Source organism: Antedon mediterranea, chromosome 3 (assembly GCF_964355755.1).
Source record: "Antedon mediterranea chromosome 3, ecAntMedi1.1, whole genome shotgun sequence".
Lineage (NCBI taxonomy): Eukaryota > Metazoa > Echinodermata > Crinoidea > Comatulida > Antedonidae > Antedon > Antedon mediterranea.
The window spans coordinates 26,445,658-26,459,204 of NC_092672.1; the positions used below are offsets into that span (position 1 = coordinate 26,445,658).

Genomic DNA, 13,547 nt, shown 5'->3' on the forward strand with positions numbered 1-13,547 from the left:
TCCAAAACAACTTAACGTCTTCCAAAAGACTACTACTGTTTACATGACACACGGAGAATGTCGATGGGAATTGAACCGTACACCAAAGGAAACCTATAGTATTTCATGGTTCAGCACACAACACAGTGGACTACCACCACTTTAGCCAACTGTGCTAAAGATGTCACTATCTCATAAAAATATATATTTTAATTTACCAGATGAGGCAAATACTGTACATCCTACCATCATATTTATTATTTATATTATGGTTAGTAGTGTGATGATGATATTAAATTATTTGTATTATTTTTTGATGATTTTCAATGGAGTGATCCTTGACCACATATCTCATATCATATCTGTATTTTCATTTTAGTAAAGATCTTGCAATTACTTTTCGAGTAATCCTGCTAACAAACAAACAGACAAACAAACACGCGCGATCGGCTACATATACTTAGTGGAGGTAAATAACAAAAGCTGACAGAGAGTTGTAACCTCCGGCAGGGAGAAAATGTGAAGACAGATCTAAAATTATGACTCAGATCCTAACCAAAATCTAATAGAGTTTACCTTTTACAAACCTTTGCATTCCCTGCGCAAAAATCTGCTCATCCGTATTGGAATTTATAAAACATTCTCTTTAGAGGATAACCGAAAGTTGAATTCATGACATGTTTAAACTTCACAATGATTATATGTTCTACTTTCAGGCACTCCAGCTGTGCTCGGACCTATGAGCTCCATTAGTAATGATAAAACACCACCACAAGAGCAGCGTGTAGAACGACTGAAACATCGGCCTGGCTCAGGAAGCCTTACTTGCAAAGTGATATCAGATGGACCTTCTAAAGTGCTAAGAATAACAGACAGCTTTCCACAGGTACACATTGTACTTACTGTATTATTAACCCGATTCTCTGTATTGCATCTCACATATGGCATCATTTGTCCAATATCATACAGTAGGCAAACTATGTATACTCTGTCACATATGTATCACATGTGTCGCCTGTAACATGTAAAGGTTATAGGTTTCTGGCTTAGCCATCACACGTGATACACACTATATGTGACACTGTATTAGAGAATTTGCCTATGATAGGGACACATTATAGATAGATCCGGATATTAAAAATATTAATATAAGTACTGTGGAACTTTCATACTCCAATCCTAGTGGTTATTCCAAGCCCCGTAGCCAATGGGGGTTTCAATGGATCAAACAACCTCCTGAACCAGCAATAATAAAATGCAGACCACCAGCGGAAAAGTGATCGTAACTTATGCTGATTTTTGCCCCTTTTGTAGAACAATTGAATTCCTCAGACAAAAAAAATATGTACCATACTAAAAACCATTTATTTATAATAGCAACATTTTTTTTTACAGAAACATTTTCAAGTTTCAAGTGTTGTGAGCAACTCTGGGTTTGTATCAGATTGGGAAGTAGTAAATAGTCAAGAGGTCAAAAGTCAAGAGAAGAAGAAGTCAGCAGATCCGGCTGTAACACCTAGTGATGATGCTGATTCCATGCAAGAACTTGAAGTAAATTTTGTTGTTAAATAACTATACTAATAGTGTTATATGTTAGAGATGTTTATACTGAGCATTCTGTTCATAACATTGTTCGTTCATTTGACAGTGCTCCATAAATTGGCAGTCCATTTGTAGTAAAAATTGACATGCTTCAAATGATGTCATTTTAGTGTTTAATAAACCAGGTCATGACACCCACAACCATATTCATATAACATCATTTTTAGGGTATTGGAAACTAGTAATAACCAACATCATTGGTATAGAATTTGTAGTTTGTTATCTCAGCATAATTCATTTCTTAATGTAGGTGGCACTATGGCTGAAGAGTGGGATTGGAATTTCACTTGTTAACAGTTTGCCAGAGGAGATATTGTACTGCTCACTCAACAACATTGATGTTCATTACCTTGATGCGGTGACTGGCCTATATATAGATGCAAACATAGATGATATTCAGGTATTGTAGTAGTGATAATAAAAATCCTCAAATTTCCAACCCCAGACATGAAACTAACTAACCCTACAAAGGATGTTTTGGCATCATTGTTTTAGAACCAGCACCATAGGTTTAAAACCATTGTCATTGTTGGTTTAGAACCAGCTTTCATTCCATATCCATCAGTGAAAATCTTTTAAGCAATTTAAGTAATCTCACCTCAGTAATTGCTGTTGGTCTTTTTGCCCTGGGAGACACCAGCAAACAGAGCTTTGTAATGTTTACTTGACCTACAGTAGTTATCCATGAACTTTCACTTGAATAGTTTTGATTTTCAGTCATTTTTGTTTTGAATAAAACTATTTTTTTACTTAGGTTGATAACCAATTAATGAATTCCTTGAAACCAGTAGTATTGTATAAAAATCAAGAGAACAACAATAAAGCTCCATTACTTGACTTCCACATCAACAAGTTACCGTCAGCTGGACATGATATCAATATTTATAAGGTAATAATAAATACAGTATTAATTTAAACAAATAAAAAACAAACTTCTGATGCATGTACTTGTCCACTATACAATAATATTCACTCATTCATTTATATTGACCCCCAAAAACATTAAAAATGAAGGTTAATAAATCAGACTTACTTTTGAATAGGCTACTTGTAGTTTTAATAAAATTAATCACTGAAAAAAGATGCAACCAAAAAGACAAAATGATTTGTATTTTTTTTTTTTTGTATTTTGTATTAATATTTGTCCTCAGTGAGGAAATTCGGATTAGGCCCTCCACGGACCCACGGCAGCCAGCAGTGCAGCGCCTACAGATTTCACTTATAGAAAAACAAAATAAACAGTTAAATTTAACCAAAAACTCATTGTCTGAAAGAAAGATTTACTAATGTTTACTTTAAATTATTTATCAGGAAAATAAACTTTTTTAATACAATTTTGAATATCTATGTTATTTTTTCAGGGGAACAATATATTTTTTAAGTATTCACAAAAATAATGGTGAAAAGGATTTTTAAAAAAGTAACTAATAATAATAGTTCCAGCCCAATATTTTGCACAAGCATAATAGAACATTTAGTTGTTGTTTAAGCTTGGTTTCCACTAGGACGCAAGTCATTTGACCAATCAGAAGCAATGGATTATTCAAACTTTGGCTTATCATTGATCAACTTGCTTGCATCGTGTTACATTGTTGCGTTGTGTTGTGGGAAACAAGCTTAAGGCAACATCCACACATATTATATTGTACTATCTTTTTCTTTTTATTACATCTTTTTATGTCTAGACTTTGATGATGAACATGCAGAATGTGATTCTACAAATAGAAGAGCTAATGTTGCTGAAGTTGTTTGAATTTTTCAAGTATGGAGATGAGGAATCCAACATTGAAACATCAAATGAAAGCCGTTATGATGTATTCAGGTTAGTGAGTTTGACTAAAGGAGCCCAAGACTCAGTGGCGTAACTGCTATGAGCGCTCACTGGCTAAACCCAGGGAACTCGGAGCTTAAAGAGCCCTGATTCAGTCTGTTTGAAGACCCTACAGATTTGGTTAAGATTAAAAAATATATATTGTCCTGCGCTAAGCACTTAAAAACATATTGCTTGTTTTATTTGTTAATCATTTAGGGTATAATACTGTAGTAGTGTAAATAACTCCAGCTTGCCTTTGCCTCATCTTAATGTTCTGTACCCATTATGTTAACATCAACTGTTTGTTAAAGGACAACTTGACCGACGACCATATTTTTACAACGTATTAGGGATGTACAGCCGTCGCCGTCAATTGCTGTGACGTCAATGGTGCATTGCAATACTTCTCTTGTATGTTAACAACAGTGAAAACTAATTAAGTAGATGCACGATTGATGTCACAGCAATTGACGGCGACGGCTGTACGGCGAGCGCGTGCGACGATATCCTTAATCTCGCGATTGTTCTGAAATCATATGTACATCCCTAATACGTTGTTAAAATATGGTCCTCGGTCAAGTTGTCCTTTAAGAATATTAATATACTATGTAATCTGCTAACGGCTAGGCTACTCCCTGCTCAGAAATAATATTGAGTTTACAATACAAATTTCAACATGCTTAAAGAGAAAGCACCTCACTGGCTTTTAATAAATTTAATTAATTTACTTTATTTCAGAACAAATGCTTCATTAAGCCAAGCTAAAAGATTTTTCTTTGAAACCATCAAAGTAAGCACAGCAGAGTTTCGCTTGACAGTTTTGAAATCCGTCCAGTTGCCTCCACGATACAAGCAACTCAAATCCAGGATGCAACTTATGTTGATACAGTTTCAAGATGCACCAGTGACTCTTGACCCCTTCACACGTGTACACGCCTTTGAGACCCAAGAGTTATTGCTTGAAGCGGTTTCTAAACACTATACTGAAGTGAGTAATTTGATCATATAATAATACCTTTTTCACACCAATATGAGGTTTGCATAGTGTGAACGCAATTTTGTGGAAAATCTGACTCTATGAAAGACACACACCAGCAAGGACGAGGACAGTTCTGACTGTTCCGAGTTGTTACTATACATGTATTGTATACTGTACTTCAAAATTGCCCTTGTATTTAACTGACCAGTCCATGCATAATAATAAAAAAATGGCACCCACTATACCTTTTTCCAAGATTTCACAAGGTTTTTTTAATGTGTGTATGACAATGCATAATAAACCCAGGAGATCAAAGTAATGTAACAATTTTAATGCAGATGTCAAAATTGTATACTGTAGGTGTATTGCCATTTTGTATCTTGAGCCATGCATTACTTTTTATAATGACTGTGCTATTGCAGCACACTCAGTTGTACACATTTTGAGAATTTGTGCAAATTATCCTGTAAAAAACATATTGTAGTCGAAGGCTTAAATAATTGTTATTTCACAGGAATTGAAGAGCCAAGCAGTAAAGATCCTTGGAGCTGTGGACTTCCTAGGCAATCCTATAGGATTACTACAAGACCTCCGTGATGGTGTAAGGGAAGGGTTAGAAGGAAACGTAGCTGGACTGTTAAGAAACGTTACTCATGGCATGTCCAACACAACAGCAAAGGTAAGTGAAATATTTATAATTATATTTTACAGACAAAAATATTTTGAAATTGAATATTATCATACCATTTGATATTTAAATATTAATATTTATTTCTATTTTTTGCATACAAAAACAAAGTAACTTAACAAATTTATTTTAATGATAAAAAAGATTGACTTTTCGAAATCTTCTGATGGTTTACAAAATTGCAATTTTTGCAACTAATTATAATAAACATCTCCCCAAAATAATATATTTAAACAATCATTTCAAAAAAAATGTTTTGTTGAGTTCCGATAACGTAATAATAATAAATAATAATACATTAAATTCAAAATCATTAAACATTAATTAATTTCAGATGGCAGGGACGATTTCAGCAGGTATTGGCTTGGTCACTATGGATCGAAAACATCAGGATATACGCCATCAGATCCACAGATCTCACGGTGAATCTGGTGTCGGACATTTTATGGCTGGTGTCAAAGGTCTTGGATTTGGAGTTGTTGGTGGGTTAACCAGCGTCTTTACGCAGTCGTATCAAGGTGCAAGCAAAGATGGCGTTGAAGTATGTGTACTTTTGTGTCAATAATATATTTTTAAAAGATGAATCCAATTACGAAGAGAATGAAACATGTTTTCTAAAGCTCTGTCTACATTATCATAACTATTTGACAAAAAAAGTGTGTTGTGCCCAAATATGGTTTTGATATGACATCATCATGTCCATATATAGTATGACATCACATTTTTTGTCACATAAATTTTGATAATGTAGACAGAGCTTTTAGGAAAACTAAAGGCTAGAAGTAGGCTTTGTTGACACAAAAATAGAAATATATATTTAGAGGCTCAGGTTTTTTTTTCTTACAGTAGAAGCCCTATTTTAATAAGTGGATACCTTAAGGAATAAAAATGTGTCTCCTTTATAGTGGTGTCCCCTGAATAGAAGTTAATGTTTCTGTTAATCTAAAAAAGTGCTGTTGTATGGTGTTCAAAAATTCACAAATACCACTAAATACTAGTACTTTTAAACTAAAAATTAAAGATCAATTAATACCTATTGTTGAGAAAACTAAATTTCTTGGTGTTTATCTGGACTGTAAGCTAAATTGGAAACATCAGATTACTCAAGTCGAAAACAAAATATCCAAAAGTTCTGGTATCATATATAGATTATCATCTTTCATCCCTCGAAACATACTCCGGATTCTTTACTGTTCACTAATCCTCCCTTACCTCACTTACTGTAATATTATTTGGGGTAATACATACCCGTCCTACTTAAACAAACTGTTATTGATCCAAAAGAAAACCGTAAGATACATAGCAAATGCTCCTCCTTTATCCCATTCCAATCCTTTATTTTCTTCATTTGGTCTTCTTAAAATTCAGGATATTAACCATCTTCAACAAAGTGTTTTCCTCTATTCATGGCTAAACTCGATCCTGCCATCACACTTTAATGATTTATTTAGTTTCAATCTTAATTTTCATAACCACAGTACTCGGAGCGCAAATCAAATACGTATTCCTTTTTTTAAAACTACTTCTTTTAAACATAGCATTAAGTTCACTGGTCCTAAACTTTGGGATAACGTACCAGTTAATATAAAAAGTGCTTTGTCTAAGAAGAGTTTTTCTTTTAAATTGAAACGGCACCTCTTATCTAGTTATGTTTAATTATCCTTTCACTCATTGTAGTTTTGATATTTAGTCTTTTCGGTACCCTGAATCTAAAAGTCTTCATTACTGTTTTTGTCCTGTTTCCGGTTCCCGTGTTGTCCTGTTTTTTTTTTTTTCATTTTCTATGGGCTGCCTTATACAAGCTTTGCTTTTTAGGAATGTTGCCCCTCTTATTTCAATAATTTTTACTGCTAATTTTTATTTTCTATGAAAGACAAGAGAAATAAATGTTACTTTGATTGATTGATTGATTGAATGGTTGTGCTAAAACATACATTTCCCCTTGTTCGGTTCATAGGAAAGTATCCATTTGATAGCTTTAATAGGGGTGTCCCAAAGGAGGAGTTCTACTGTGTACTGTATACTGTTACATATGCTATGTTAACTCACCTAAATCCTATTCTTCAAAGTCCCAAATGTTTTGTAATATGGAAAACGCATTATGAAGCCTTTTGAATCATATGATGAGTGTGTGATTTCTGACAATTGTCACTGTAAAATAAATATTGGAAGAAATGTAATTATGTTTTGGTTTATTATTAATTTTTCAAAAATGTTGTTTAACAGGGTCTTCTAGCGGGGTTTGGCAAAGGCATTGTTGGCACGTTCACTAAGCCTGTAGCTGGTATGTTTGACCTAGCCTCTGGTACTGCAGCAGCCCTAAGCTACACCACAAGTAGCGCAACCAATCAAATGCCTTCAAAAGTGCGCAAGATACGATGCTGTGTCAATCAGGCTGGTGTTTTACCTCAATACACAACACATGATTCTACGGGACAGGAATATATGAGAAAGATTAGTGAATCAGAAAGCAAAGAAACGTAAGTGAAGTGAAATTGATTTTAGGATTTTAAAATAACTAGGACAGCACAATTTTGTTCAAACATTATTAATAAACTTCGGTCGGTCTACACTATCAAACTTCATGTGACAATAAAATTTGATGTGCCCATATATGGACACAATGATGTAACATGTTTTTTTCACAAGTTTGTACTGCCATTCCTGGTACCACTAGCAGGTGTCATTCAAAAGATGTGATCATAATGCCACTCTTATAGAATGTGTAATTTCAATTCATTGTAAGATTTCAGAGCCATTTTAAAATGATGTTCTTTTTGTGCAGTAAATTTATTTTATTTATTTTTTGTTGTTAATCGATAAGATTTGCCATTTTGCTTGCATGTATCATCAACATAATTCATTACTCTTAAATTAGTTTATCATATTCAAGTACAAAATCTGTATCCATAGAAACTATAAAATGAATTCGTTATTGCAAATATGATTATTATCTATCTGAATTAAGAAAACAAGGAGAACAAAACATAAAAGAACTTAGACAATCCAATACATCTATAATATACAAAACCAACCAACCTCAGATTTTATTTAATTTCATTGTTTTTTTTCAGGTATGTAGCATTTGAGACTTTAAGAGATAATGCCACAGAAGGAATGCAAGCCTTGATAACCAGTGAATGTGTACACTTTCTTGCCGATTCGGACCCTCTTAACCCGGTGCTAACGGTCTGGTACTCAGAACTATACCATGCTAACCATCTGAAAGTTGGTGAGTTACTCATCTTAACAACTAATAAAGTCTAGAATAATTGTTATAAATATTAAAGAGGAAATTTAATGTGAGAGCAATTGTTGTCTCTTATTGACATCCTATCGTGCATCTCCCAAGTACCCCAAAAATTGCAAGAGATTCCGGCTAAACTGACAATTTTTCTGGACTGTTTTGGATATGCCAAAACATAGCAATATAAGACATAAATTAACCAAGACTCGACTACTAGTTTCTTTTTAATAACTAAAGCATTGGTTGGCACATTATCAGTATATTCCATGCTTTGGAAAGTTTCCAAATACATTTTCCCAGTAAGGATCTGTGCGTCTTGTCTGGTTTTGACTACATAATTTCCCATCCCAGGGGTGTCCGGTATTGTTGATGAGATAGGTTGACAGTAATCCTGGGGTTTGACTTGACAAGAAATTTCTTCTTGCAATTTCCTGTATTAATGTAATTGTTGTATTGTTTAATTAGTACCATTTTTTTTTTTTTGTTGACCATTGATAGAAATTAATAAATTCATGTAGAATCAGTACAGTACTTGTATATCTCTACTATTCTATCACAGGGCCTAAACATTATGTCGAACTAACAAAACAAGCATATACAGAGGCTGGTGTTAGCCACCCTCATCTAAGTCCAAAAGAAAGGCCAAGAGTAGGATGTGATAATGAGAATATTGCACTCAAGGTACGTAATGAGAAATGTAGTTGCTTGGTTGCCACTAGGAAGTAACACAAGGACGTAAGCACTATGCAAGAGATTTGACCAATCACACGCAATGGATTATTCAAACTGTCGCTTGTCATTGGTCAACTCGTCTACATTCTTGTATTTTGTGCCGCTAGTGGCATCTAAGCTTTGATGTTGCAATAGTACGACAATAATAAACAAAATAATAAATGTTTATGATTAATTGGGGAGATTATTTTTTCCTTGAGAAAATTAACTAATCTATTTAATGGAGCTGAGACCAGGCGTTCAAAAGCCTGCCGTGTAATAGAACCATTAAATAGAATGGTTACCATGCAGTAGAACTAATACTGAATGGCACATGATATTCAATTAACCATTTAGAGTAAAAATATGCTCAAGTGTAATTTTTATATTAGGCCAAGTAAACAAAAGTTTCCTGTCCAATATGTTGATGTTTGTGGCTTGAATTGTGATGGGAAAATGGGAAGGAAAATAGAATTCCCGCAAGGAAAAGAAACTACTTTTGTACCATGTTCTTAAATCTTTGTTTTTTTCTTTAGGTTTCTCAACAGATCAATTATGCTAAAAGTAAATTTGAAGAAATGAACCAGATGGTGGCTACTGGTACACAAGATCCTAGTCTTCTGCTCATTTTATGAAAATAAAAAAGTTTCATTTACTATTTGCATAAATTAACATCTTTTTGCATCTGAATACAGTACTTTGTATTTTTTTTTACATTAAATCAATGGAAAAAAATATTTCTGAAAAAAAAAACAATTGACATAATTATTACAAAACTCACATAGTCTGGTTAAAGTATTCATTTCTTTTATATAACAAAATAAGTAGATCCTTGTCATTTGATTGGAGGATTGCGGGTCACATGATATTCAATAAATCGCAGAATGGAAATGTGGAAAAAGCACACTGTTAATAATGTTAAGGGTGTGTTTAAACTTACAACTAGTGTGTGAATTGGAGTTCACTTCCTAGATATTAGGGCTGGTACACACAAGGAAAAATGTTTACATATTATTTTTTTAATTATTTTCTAACGATTACCATAACAGAGTGAGGAGAGGTGAACACTCCCAATTGAACAACTCTAAATCATTTTGCAATAAACGTAGAGCGCTAATGTACTTTCTATTAGGTAGGGTTAAGTTCGCCAATGCTAATCGGTGGTTCAAAGTGTATTAGTGATGAGAATTCAAGGCTCCACCCTTGTGAACCAACTGAACAGTGCTCTAGTGTGTACCAGCCATCACTGGACTACATATGGTCAATGCTTTTAATTGTTATTCAAGGACTGAATCATTTGAACCTTGTCATATTTATGATATTTATTTTAAAATTAACAATGCAATTGACATTTTTTAAATAAGTGATAGATTAAATTTAGGAAAGTTTAAGACTTCGATCAAAACAATTATAAAGTATTAAATTTTACCATGGATACTGCCATGCTTTCACTAACCAAATACCGTCTTTATCAATTAACAAAATATATGTTGAATCAACATTTTATTCAATCAAAACCTGTTTCAACTGGTTTGAACCTATTTGAACCGATTTAGCCCGATTTAGCCTAAATATGTTTGAACTAATTTTATATTTATTTAATTTTAGAAATATTACGATTAACCAAAATACTATTTACCGTCATTTTTTTCTTAATTTAAAATTATATATTTTATAGTAAATGTTTGCATTTAAATTACTTGTTCTGCTTCTTAAATGTGATGCTCGATTTTGTTTACAGTTGCAATATATTCTACTACATTATTTTACCTAGCAATGCTAAATGTCTATATTAAAATATTAAAATCGTTTTATTTTTTTAGGGTGTTTTTTTTTTTTTTTTTTTTTTTACTGAATTACAGTGTCATGTTTCCACTTACTATAACTTCGCTTGTCATTTGCTCAACACAAATGCATCTAAATTATATTGCTTACACTCATTGTCATTACTGTATTTTTTTAATTTTTTTTCAATTTACCGTTGTTATTTCTCCATAATTTTACATGCGGATAATGTAGCAATGAATAGGAACATGTACCTATTGAATTCAAATAAATTATTAATCTGTTTTTAAATTATCATAACGTTTGATATCATAGTATCAAGGTTCGCTATGATCTAGTAGTTATGATGACTGCCAATTCGACTAGAAGACGAAACAAAACGAAATTAATTTCCTATTTTGGTACATTATTGTTACCCTTTGTTTTTTATATTACTCCTGGACAATCGTTTTTATAACTTGGGAAAAATTATTTGTATGTGCTATTATTATACATTAAGCTTTAACATTATTATAACAATGTTTTACTTTTTTGCTATGCATCACTTTATTTTTTTTTTCTTGGGTTCGAAAATAATTGTATAGGATAAAATATGTAAAGTTTGAAATTTAAAGAGAAATATTAATAAAAAATATATTGTGATTTTATGTATTTTTGTCGATGAATTCTATATTTTTGCATCGTCGTATATTACGTTCGCAGTCTCTCTGGTCCGGAACGCAATTTTGGTACGGGTTAGCTTGGTTCCCACTATAACGCAACGCAGGGACGTAGACGCAACGCAAGACTAATCGTGAATTATTGATCGCTTGTGATTGGTCAAATGTCCTTGTGTTGCGTCCTAGTGGGGTTGCTTCTCCCACAAATGACATTATAATTGCGAAACAATAGTTTACAAGACATGAGTAATCTACAGTGGATCTCACGTGCCGCTTATAGACGTACCTGGATATCACACGCATACCACACGCAAAGAAATGGCCACTTATAATGTATTATTGTAGGCCTTTTTTTAACTTGATTGTGAAATACAGTATAACAGCAATGTAAAGCAAATGAAGATTCCCGTTTGAGCTTTCGTTTAATCGACCAAAATACAGTCCCGATGCGATAATAAACGGAACGTTGTATAGGCTCGTACGCATGCGCAGATTGATATTTTGTATAAACCATCTCCTACGTTAATTAGAACCTCGAAACGAGCTTATGAAACAAACCAGACTATAAATGTTGTCTGTCGATGTTAGTTAATATACCGCCACAATACGTATCAATTGTGTACAGAGTCTATCGATTATAACACTGTAATATTATGTGCATTGTTATTGTTAAACACACGCACACAGTCTTGTCCTTTTTACTTACCGACAAACCAACGTGTGAATAGCAATTGCACGTACACCTTTATATGTTTAGCCAATAATTAATTAAAGATCCTTCCGAATGGGTTACTTTGTATAACTTAAAGCTTACTGAAGTGGAATGAAGAAATCGAATCAAATAATATGATAATTTTATATATCGTTTACTATGCAATGTTTGCGAAACTGTATAGTATGTCGGTGTATTGCTTAGTCTGTTTATCATAGAGGTTGGATTTTAATATTATTGTTTGATACCAGTCGGTACTACTGAAGTAAGCAGGGACATTGAATTGGTAGGTTAATATATTTTGGTTTATTTTAATTTTTAATGTATCGTTGTGCAGCTAATGTAGTAATATCTAATAAGAGATAAAAAAATATTGATATCACAATTAGGTCGAATACAAATTAAAATCAAGTAGCTCTTACAAAAATTCGGGACATGTGAGAGTAAAATTCATCGGGTTGCTTAAAATCTAATGGAATTTACACAAAAAAAAAATAATTTGTAAAATCTCTGTGTTGTTCTGGTTTAAGAATGACAAAAATGTAACATTCCTCATATAATTATACTTTTAATGTATGATGACGTAGGCATAACACTTTATAGTACAGTTTGAAAATTGAATATCAATTAAGAGTAATCTCGATATTATTGACTTAAGCCTAAGTGAAATACTTTGCCTAGACGCCGAAGATGATAGAAAGTCGGCATAATAGTTATCTAACTACTAACTACTAGCTCCTGTTATAAAGTTGATACTTCCGATGCTTGAACTAATCTGAAAATTATAAAATTTTATTCTAATTTGAATATTTCCTCCACACTTTTACTAAACACGTGGGCCGGGTAATTTTAGGTTAATCCGCGTTCCTAATTCCTTCATGATTATCCAACCAATTAAGATCGTTGGATTATTCTTGAAGAAAGAGACTGTGGCTTTAAGATTATTGACGAAAATCTTCAACACAAAGAGAACAATTAAGATCAGGTTAATTGTGTATACATTCCACAGTCCTTGCTGCAATTCGATTATTGATTATTAACGACAAGATACAATTGACAAACTCGTCTGAATGCGGCGAATGATAGAAACAGCTAGTCGGATATTTATGTTGGATCATAACAAACAGAAGTATGTTGTAATTATTGATTTGTTACAACGAATTTAGTAGCCTACGGTAATCTTAGTGCCTGAAACATGTAGTTTGGAGTATACTCCACGCTGAACAGTTCACTGTGCCTGCAGCTGGTAAAGTACTGTGAAATTTCCGCCTCATTATTTCCAAAGAAAAGCAGCACACGACCATTTTGTAGTTGCTATATTACGATAATTGCTGTACTTTCTTGTCAAACCGCGCAGTTTGTGAGATTCGTT

General features: G+C 33.1%; 1 protein-coding gene across 1 annotated transcript in view; it reads left to right on the forward strand.

Annotated features, from left to right (window-relative positions):
- LOC140044221 (intermembrane lipid transfer protein VPS13D-like) overlaps positions 1-10,844 on the forward strand; it is a 113,825-nt gene extending 102,981 nt beyond the window's left edge. The window contains exons 60-71 of the mRNA XM_072088699.1: positions 696-865; positions 1,375-1,530; positions 1,832-1,981; positions 2,336-2,470; positions 3,267-3,403; positions 4,133-4,382; positions 4,888-5,052; positions 5,396-5,602; positions 7,288-7,541; positions 8,136-8,293; positions 8,868-8,989; positions 9,556-10,844. Of these exons, the coding sequence (XP_071944800.1) occupies positions 696-865; positions 1,375-1,530; positions 1,832-1,981; positions 2,336-2,470; positions 3,267-3,403; positions 4,133-4,382; positions 4,888-5,052; positions 5,396-5,602; positions 7,288-7,541; positions 8,136-8,293; positions 8,868-8,989; positions 9,556-9,654 (2,003 nt within the window). The 3' untranslated portion in view covers positions 9,655-10,844. The remainder of the gene's footprint in view (positions 1-695; positions 866-1,374; positions 1,531-1,831; positions 1,982-2,335; positions 2,471-3,266; positions 3,404-4,132; positions 4,383-4,887; positions 5,053-5,395; positions 5,603-7,287; positions 7,542-8,135; positions 8,294-8,867; positions 8,990-9,555) is intronic.
- Positions 10,845-13,547: the final 2,703 nt, after the last annotated feature.